The 9,989-nt window shown below is 45.3% G+C and overlaps 1 protein-coding gene across 1 annotated transcript in view; it reads right to left on the bottom strand.

Annotated features, from left to right (window-relative positions):
- Window positions 1-322: 322 nt before the first annotated feature.
- LOC138295315 (protein LEG1 homolog) overlaps window positions 323-9,989 on the bottom strand; it is a 73,784-nt gene continuing 64,117 nt past the window's right edge. Inside the window, exon 6 of the mRNA XM_069233534.1 lies at window positions 323-650. Within this exon, the coding sequence (XP_069089635.1) occupies window positions 481-650 (170 nt within the window). The 3' untranslated portion in view covers window positions 323-480. The remainder of the gene's footprint in view (window positions 651-9,989) is intronic.

The following is a 9,989-nucleotide window of genomic DNA, read 5'->3' as shown; positions in this document are numbered from 1 at the left end:
GCAAAAACAATCCTCCCTACAATGCAGTCACCCTTCCACCCTTGCAACAGTGTCTGCATTGGTGCTAGGCAGCCAAAATGGCACCACCCCAGGGACAAACGCACAATCCTCCTATTTCCCTGTCACGCAGTACAGCATGGCAAGGTGACATGCTGCGCTGCATGAATTTGTCATAAATATGGCACCATAGGTTTAAAGAAAAACAGCAAAGCTGGCACTGAAATTACAAGGGACTTCTCACTCACTGAATTAATCACCACTAATCCATTAACAAGGTTCACACAGATTCAGTCATAACAGCTTTGTTTGAGTATTACAAACGTTGTAGATTGTAATAGAATGCTTATTTATTTCATGGTAAAATAATTTGAATGAGCACTTAACAGAAATCAGCATAGACATTAAGCAGATGGTAGTGATCCATTGACAGCAATCGGATATTATTCGTCCTTCTCTAACTGTAAAGTAAACAATTTTCTCTTATGTATTAATGATGCAATCAATCGTCCCAGGATAAGGTTTCAACACTTCAAGTAATTCTGGGAGAGTATAAATTTTGCCTGCAAACATGCTTTCAAGAATTGCTTTGCATGTTTTGCGGCCTTCGGATGAACACATGGCTTCTTTCCACAGCTTCAGTAGAGTTCCTCCTGGAGGGCAAGGAATTGAGAAGAACACCATTACAATCTTAAGTAAACATATGTGCCTCCATACAGGATAAGTGTATTGAACATGATACACATTGAACCATTTTCAATTTACACATGTGTACTTTACACATCATTTTCAAAATCACAAGACATGGACTTGTGTGCAATATACATGTGCATAAAATATTAGTTAATCCAGAAATAAAACCAAGTACTGTTTTTTTTCTACTTTACATATGTGGTAGGTCCCAGGGATTTAATTAGTAACCAGTACAAATGTGGCAAACACCCACATGGTTATAACTTATTGAGTATTCACACTGTTTTCAGAATATCTAAATGAAACTCATACGAAATAAGTGCAATAACTGGAAACTTTCTGGAAGACACCAATGGAGGAGTCACTCTTGTATTTCATCAGATGTATGTGTTGTATATATCAGTTACAAAACTACATCTGATTGAGATTGAAAGAGCATAACTTGGCTCTGCCGGTATATAATACAGAGGTGACAAAAAAATTTAATCAATGGATATATAACATGTGTTTCAATATATTAATTTTAACGTAGTGCATTGACATTGTATGAATCAAGGTGCACTCACAAGTAGAAAAGTAGAAGAGTTATATATGTGTTACTGCAATGACATTTATTGACTGAAATGTAATACATGTATGCATTAATATTCAATGTATTGGGATTATGATATTATAGTTAAAAGTTCTATCACTACAGTTATTCATCATTTATTTCACTTATGAGGAGAATGGTATGTATAGCCGTGTATTTGACTGTGCATTGAAAAAATGATTAAAGTGACTAAAGTAAAGGCCTGGAATGTTTTCCTTTGCTTAACCTTCAACATGGAGTTTTGCTCGTATTGCATTTTTCTATATTTGCAGATGGGCTGGACAAGTCTACAGTTAATGAAAGGCACATTGTGTTTGGGAGATTGTAGGAGGCTGGCCCGGTTTGTAGTGGGTACCTTAGGTACTTACACCTTATACCAGGTCCAGTTATCCCTTATTAGTGAATGTAGTGATGTTCTAGCAGCTTAGGCTGATAGAGGTAGCTATAGAAGAGCAGCATAGGCTGAACTAGGAGACATACAAAGCTCCTGCAGTACCACTTAGAGTTACACAGTACGTATACACAAGTAAAGACAATACTCAGTGTTACCAAAAATAAAGGTAGTTTATTTGGGTGACACAAGGCCGAAACTATGTTAGAGGCAATACTCCTTCTCGAGGTAAGTATTATACACAATATATACACCAGACACCAAAATAAGGAAAGTAATTAGTCACGGAATAGTGCATACAATAGGAAAATGCTATAGAATGCAATAGGAAAAAATAGGTCTAGGGGCAACACAAACCATATACTAAGAAAGTGGAATGTGAATCACAAATTGCCCCCTAGACAAGTGTAGTGGGTAGAGAATCGCTGGGAGTGTAAGAAACCCACAAAGGTAAGTAAAATACCCCACCCCACAGCCCACAAAAGTAGTAGTAAAGTACTGCAAGTTTCCTTAGGAAACACTACAAGTTGTGAATAGAGTTATTGGAAGAACCGAGCAAGACTGCAAACAACAGCTGGTGGATTCCTGGACCTGAAGACCTGCAAAAGAAGGAGACCAAGTCCAGAAGTCAGAAGAAGTCCCAGGAAGGAAAGGAGCCCCTGCCAACCCAGAAGAGGGAGCAAAAGAAGAGTCCCCGGATGGACGAAGATTGCAGAAATGCACCCAAGGAAGATGCAAGTGGGTTCCTGCATGATGCGAAAGGATGTCCCACGAAGAGATGCTGGATGCAGGCACGTTTTGGAGTGGGATTCGTCAAACAAGCCTTGGTTCAAGCAAAGTCACGGTTTGTGTCAAGTTGGTGCTTCCCGGACCCAGGAGGGACCTGGGGGCTCCAACTCAGACTGAGGAGGCAGAGGGGGTGCTCAACACTGGGGAGAGCCACAGAAGAACAGGCAGCCCACTCAGAAGTCCCAGGACGTGAGGACAAAAAAGGTGCAAATCGCGGTTGGTGAAGAACAACAAAGGAAGGTCCCAGGCCGCCGGAGAACAACTCAGCGAGTTTAGAATCGCAGGACGGAGTACTGGGGACCTGGGCCACACTGTGCACAAAGGATTCCTGCAAATAGTGCACAGAGACCTCAGGAGGAAGAGATGACGCAGTGCACAGGGGTATTGTCGCAAACCGGGAAGACAAGCTCTTACCTCTGCCAAATTTGGACAGCTGGACCTTAGGACAGTATGTGTCAAAGGGGTCCACCGCCTGTGTTCCAAGGAGCATGCTTGTCAACGGGAGAGGAGTCCAAGAGAACCAGTCGCCGTCTTAGAAGGTGCCTGCTGGAGCAGGGAAGTGACTTTGTCACTTCACTTTAGAGTTCTTCGGTCCTACTGGTACAAGATGAAGACAAAGTGTCATCAGAGCATGCACACCGCGGAAAGTAGCTGGTAGGAGCAGAAATTGCAGAGGAAAAGTATCCCTTCTGCATACTTTGTTGCTGTTACAGCAGTTCCTGGAGCAGACTGCAGTCGATCGGAGGTCAGAGGATGAAGCAGTGGTTGCAGAGGATTCCTGATGGAAACTTGCCAGCAGAATCTGAAGAGAAACCGGCAGGAGATACCCTAAATAGACCTGAGAGGGGGATTGGCTACCTTATCAGGTTTGCACCTATCAGGAAGGGTCTCTGAGTCACCTGCTGGCACTGGCCTCTCAGAGGCCTCCAGAGTGCCCCCACACCTTGGAGAACAAGATGGCTGAAGTCTGGAACACACTGGAGGAGCTCTGGGCACCACCCCTAGGGGTGGTGATGGACAGAGGAGTGGTCTCTCCCCTTTCCTTTGTCCAGTTTCATGCCAAAGCAGGGCCTGGGGGTTCCCTGAACGGGTGTAGACTGGCTTATGCAAGGAGGGCACCATCTGTGCCCTTCAAAGCATTTCCAGAGGCTGGGGGAGGCTACCCCTCCGAAGCCTGTAACACCTATTTCTAAAGGGACAGGGTGTAACACCTCTTTTCCAAAGGAAATCATTTGTTCTGCCTTCCTGGGCTTGAGCTGCTCAAGGAACAGTGTGGAAGAAACCTGTCTGAGAGGTGGCAGCCCTGGGGCTGCCTGGAAAACCTCAGAAGGCTGGAATGGCAATAATGGGGTCCTCTAAGGAGCCCCCAGAGTGCATGAAATCATACAAACAATGCTTGCAGAAGCGTTGCAGTATTATTCCAACATGTATGATACCAAATATGCCTTTGTTCAGAGTTACCATTATGTAGCTGGACATAGGTAGTGACCTATGTCCAGTACACGCGTAAAATGGCGTCCCCGCACTCACGAAGTCTGGGAAAATGGTCCTGGAGGTCCTGGGAGCACCTCTGCTAGTGCAGGGGAGGCCTCACACTCAGGTACTCTGCACCCTGCCCTCAGGGCTGGAGGGCCTGCTATAGGGGTGACTTATAAGTGACCTAGTGCAGTGTAAATGGCAGTTAAAGGTTGCATGCACATTTTCACGCAGGCTTTTTCAGTAAAACTTTAATTCGTAAATCACTGCACACAGACGTGCAAAGATTAAGTCCAGGCATAACATGGGCACATCCCGAAATGTATCACAAGAAATTGCTTTGTCTTTCTATTTTGAGCAATATGCTCATAGTAGCAAAAAATAAACAACATGATGTCATAGGGTATGTGGGACCAGGCCATACTTAAAGCTTCTGATTGGCTCGATCTTAACCTCTATCCACTATCTTTCATCAAAATATCAGCACAAATGGAAGAAATGTAAGCAATTAAAAAAAACACATGAGCATTACAACTTGGTTAAATGAGCTCTGGATGCGGAAGCCAGCTGCTAAATCAGTGCATTTTCCGAAACCACTAAAGAAATCTGATCTTTTTGTGAAGATGCTTTTTTTTTTTAAATACTGCTATTGTCAATGGTTTGCTTATGCAGAATCATTGTCTCCACGTTAGTGAACAATTGCCGAAAAATTACACCAAATGCGGCAAAGTATAATTGAGGCTGCCAGTAATTTTCGTCTGTTTTCTGATGTCTCCTTATTACTTTCAGTGACAAGAAACCTCAAGGTTTAAGTCTGAGCTTTAAAAACATTTAATATTATCGATCATAATATATCTTGGGACACTTAACATTTTCCCATTACAAAGTACTAAACTGACTGAATCCCTGCAAAGCTGAGTGTGCTGTAAAGGAACAGATGTTGCGACTGACAGAACTGTGTCAATTGATCTAGTATTATAGTCATATTCTAACATAACTAGTTAATGAAAGGACCTCCATACCAACACAGAGGTTGTATACTGGAGCTGTGTGACTGGAAGTGACAGGGGTGCGTGGCTTAACTACCAAACATGGCAGACACTATTTAGAGGAGATCTGTGTCCATGCTCCATCTGATGACATGCTGCTGGAGTCGGGGCAGTTTATTGGACTGCTGCCCCAAGAAGACTCCACCTCTAAACCTGGGAGAACCTGGGGCTGCGATCACTGGCCAGGGGACCATATTTGTGACACTGGTGGGTTCAGCGGATGCTGCATGTCTTCCATGCTCCGGCAGACAATGTACAGGGAACCTTACCCAGCCGGTCCAGCCCCTCTTAGGCTGAGACTGAAGTTTTTCTTGGCCTAAAGCTACGGGGGTGCCAAAATGTGGTGCCTCATAATTCAGAGCAGCTAGGTGTGCCAGTCGTGAACTTGGTGACCCTCTAGGAGAGACGACCGGGGCTTGCTGCCTGGGATTCACTGCAGGCAGTGATGGTGGGAACAACAGAGGGGCCCCACTGAGGCAGCAGACTATGAGGTTTGCTGAGCAGGTTCATGGCAGCCCCCAGGGGGGCAACCTGAGCCCTTCTCCAACTCTGCCTAGTGTGCCCCCCCAAAAAAACACACACAACGATCGTCGGACATCAGAAATATAGGGGGTCAAGTTCGTCTGCGTGGCCTGAGGGGTTGTGTCCGCTGTTGAGTGCCGCTTTGCCCATTGGACTGTGTTCTGAGACATAAGTGGTGGAGGGGACAGAAGTTCATTGCTACCACCATAACGAGGCTTGAGGGGTTCGACCTGTCCATGGAACTCTGGAATGGGCCCTGAGGAGCACAGAGCCAGGATCTGCACCTCCCTGCTGACCTGGAGTGAGAGCCCAAAACATTGTGGACTATAGACTGCCTGCCTTGACAGTTCCAGACCAGGAACTGTGCAGCAGGTGCCCCTGGCCTACATAGAGGTCAGGTCTAAGTACTGTTCCAGGTTGGGTTGCTTGTGGCCCCGCACAATTGTTGATGAGGCAGGCCGACTCAGGACCCCTTCATTGGTGCCATATTTATAACAGGAGTTACAAATCCATATGGATAAGTTAAAGGTTTCACACAAAGCCTCGTAAAAACACTGCTCCAAGACTGTACGCCACTCCCTCCACTCCAATCTACACTCACTGTAGGCCCCCTGGACTGAGCCAGCTGACCCCCAGGGTAAGATGTACACAATGTTGGGTGCAATTGCAGACTCATAGCAAAATTCTGGCTAAATTAGACTCTCTGACTTATGAGCTGGAAATTCTTAGAGTCATTCAGCACAAGCTATCAGAAAAAATAGCCACCAATACTGAAACTATTGAAGAACTCACTCCCTGCACTACAGAGCTTTCTAAGCAGTCAACCTTATTGCTGGAACATTTACAGACAGTTAAAACTAAGTTGGAGTATATGAAGGGATGTTCCCGTCACAACAATGGCCACATAGTGGGACTGCCAGAAGGAGCAGAGGGCAAAGATCTCACTGCATTCTTAAAAACTTGATGGATGCAATTGGTCGCTCCAAATGCTTTATTCCTCCGTTTTTTGATCAAACAAGCATGCCAAGTACCAGTAAGGCAGCCACCCACAGAAGCGCCGCCCAGACCCATGGTGAGAAGAATTCTGAACTACAGAGACTGCAATAACTTCCTCACAGTACCCCGAGAGAAAGGTGTTTCAATAACACAAAAGTGTTGCTGTTCCCAGAGTACGCACTGGTAGTCCAAAAGCAAAGAGCATCTTTTATTCAGGTAAGAAGAAACTTAGAGACCTTGGTCTTCAATATGTTCTGCTGTTTCCAGCAAAGCTGCACATATCAGAAGGCCGGCATTTCTTTACATAGTCCGAGCAGCTTGAGTTTTGATCTAAACCCTTGATCTCTGGGGGCCTCTCCTCCAGCATCCAAGATAGACTATATGTTGGAAAATGGGTTATTGGTAGGGCAGGTAGGTACCTACACCTAGCAACAAGCCACTAACCTCCACATAGGTACAGTTAGGTCTCAGTAAATTAATCCCAGCTCTACCCTTGGTAGCTTGGCATCGAGCGTCAAGGCTTAACTTAGGAGACAAAGTGTAAAGCATTCAAATATCACAAAACAGTAATTAAATAAAACACAGGAAACAGTTTAAAAATCCAAAACCAATTTATAAAAATAGCTTATATTTTTATCTTTAAAATGACAGAAAAACGATTAAAATCGGTTCAGGGGAACCGGAGATATGAATTTTTAAAGTATTATTATTTTCTAGCGCTTAGAAACAAAAAGCGCCAATCGGGTCATCTGGTTGCACCAGGACCGGGGCAAAGTCAAACTTTCAGGCCGACCGCGATGGAGCCCTGCTCGGCTACAAGTCGCGGGAGGCCTCGGTTAAAAAGTTACCTTCTGACTTAGTCTCTTTTTTGATGTTTTTCTTCCCCGGGACGAACCTGCCAGTTGAATCCGACCTCCTGGAGCCCTTGTCCGGATACGCGAAGTCGGTCTCCTCTGTGGTGATTTTTACCTTCGGACTTAGTCGTTTTTTCGAGATGAAAATCCTTCGACCGGGGTAAACCTGGATCTTGATCCGACGTCCATGGAGCCCTTCTCGGATACGATGGCTGGGAGGTCCCGGTCAACTTTTTACGTTCGGACTTAGTCTCTTTTTTGGATGTTTTTCTTTACCGGGACGAACCACGAAGTCAGGCCGGGTCGCGGTTGAGGCAAGCCGGCTAGAATTTCCGCGTCGGGTCGGTCACTTTATGGAGCTTTTTTTCAAAAATTCTCCAATCTTTTCCAAACTTCTGGGGCTTCACCCAGATGTTCTTTTAAGGTTCTTTTGGGGTCCACAGCTCACCCCAAGGGTCCAGAAGTTCTGTGATGGTCCTTGGGGGTGCGGACTTCAACTCCCAGAATGCACCTGGTGCAAACTCCTTTTTGGCCACTGGGCAGTGGTCAGCTGGTCGCTTCTTTCAGGAGTTGGTGCAGGGGACTCTGGTTAGCAATTTTTCACCTCTAGCAAACAGGGAGTCCCTCCTTGAACCAGTTGAAGCCAGGCAAAGTCCTTCTTGTGGTGAAGCCCAAGTGTGCAGCTGGTGCAGTCCTTCTGAGTGCAGGTTCCAGGTGCAGGCCAGGGGTCCAGCAGGGCAGTCCTTCTTCTCCTTAAGTTCCTTTCTTGTTGAAATCTGGTAGGGATCTGAGGTGTGGGTGCAGGTCTGCCAGTTTTATCCTTGCTCCTGGGTGAAAAGCAGGGGGGCCCTGGTTCTCCAATCAGGGACAGGGTCGTCCCCCTGTGATGACCACTTCCTGGGAAGTGTGGCAAAAATCCATCCCAGAAGGCAACAGTCTCTAAAAATCCAACATGGATGAATCTGATTTTTGGAGGTTACATCTGGCTGAGCCCACCCACTGGTGTGGCTAAAAATCATAAACACACCCCTCTCCTGCCCTCTCCTAATCTAATCAAGGGGGCACCTAGCTGTCTGGGGTTGCAGGATGTGGGGGTGTTGCTGGGTGCTGCAAATGTCCTTCTCTGCCTTTGAAGACCAGTTTGGCAGCCCTCCCCCTTCCTGCCTCACCATCTGCTGAGGGGAGATTCTCTCCCCCAAGCACATTCCTTTGTGTGAAGCCTGGCCACTTCACACCTCATCAAGGCAGCCTGGCAGAAGCTGCTGCAGGCTGGCCAATCAGAGCACAGCAGCAAAAACAATGCAGAGCTGAAATTGGCAACTTTTTAGGTAAAGTCTAAACTTTTTACCTGAACTAGTTATATTAAATCCAACAACTGGAAGTTGTAGGATTTATTACAACAATTAATTTGATACCAAATTCTTGGTATGCAACATTTAAGGAGACTTTAAAATTTAAAATAAAGTCTGCCCATTCTAGCCTATGAAGGCCATTTACTTCAATGAGGGAAAAACAAATTTGGCTGTTTTTACCTCACCAGGGCTTATAAATCTATTTTTATAAAGTCCCTGCTTATAGTTACATGGCACCCAGCCCTAGGGGCACATAGGGCACACCTTAGGGGTGACTTATATGTAAAAATAAGGTAGTTTAAGACTTTGGAAGTACCTTTAATTCCAAAGTCGAATTTGCATATAACTTTAATTTAAAAGCAGCCAGCAAGGCAGGCTTGCTTTTAAAATGACACTGGGCACCTCAGCAATGCACCTAGGTGTGCACCACCTATGCTGTGGTCCCTAAACCTACATGCCCTACCATATACTAGGGACTTATAGGTAGGTTAACTTAGCCACTTATAATTAGCCTAATTTGCATATCCATTTTACACAGAGCACAGGCCCTGGGACTGGTTAGCAGTACCCAGGGCACCTTTAAAGTCAGGAAAACACCAGCAAAAAGTGGAAAATGGGGGCAAAAAGTTATGGGGCCTCTGCAATCAGCCCTGTTTTCTCACACTATATCTCAACCACAGTTAACAATTTGCACCACGCTGTGCAGCGTCAATTTCCCTACTCTGGATCAAAGTCTTAAAGAGTCATAAAGAGCAATGGTGAATCCGTGGAAGCTGCAGCCTCCTTATTGGAACTTGCATCTACAACCTGCTTATTTTCATCTGACTCTAATGCATTGGGATGATTAAGTATATGGAAACATGAGCTCAATGTCTCTCACCCCCTTGTTTTTTCACAGCACAATCAATTGAGGACATAGTTGGACCTGTGGGCTGAGTACCGACTGCCTTTCACAAATGGCTACAACCACCACCATACAATACTCAGACTTTGAAAGGGAAATGAAAGGGCAGATTGCTGTAAAGTAAATGGTATCTAGGCGGCACAGTGCCTTTGATGACTAAGTCTAGTTCCTACAATGCTATCGACTCTTCAGGGGGGTGACAACTCCTTCTGTGCAGTTCCCACACTTCCCTATTTATTCCTGGGCATCTAATCTTAGGAGGATATATCATTGTTGTTATTTTTTCTATAATTATGTTTTCAAGGAGGGGTATTTTTTTGACTCTGTTTATTGGATGTAGAAGTTGGGTTCTGCCAGGCAGGGGCTGGATGCCC

Source organism: Pleurodeles waltl, chromosome 5 (assembly GCF_031143425.1).
Source record: "Pleurodeles waltl isolate 20211129_DDA chromosome 5, aPleWal1.hap1.20221129, whole genome shotgun sequence".
Classification (NCBI taxonomy): Eukaryota; Metazoa; Chordata; class Amphibia; order Caudata; family Salamandridae; genus Pleurodeles; species Pleurodeles waltl.
Note: the sequence above shows the minus strand (reverse complement) of the source record. Positions and strands in the feature narration are given on the sequence as shown.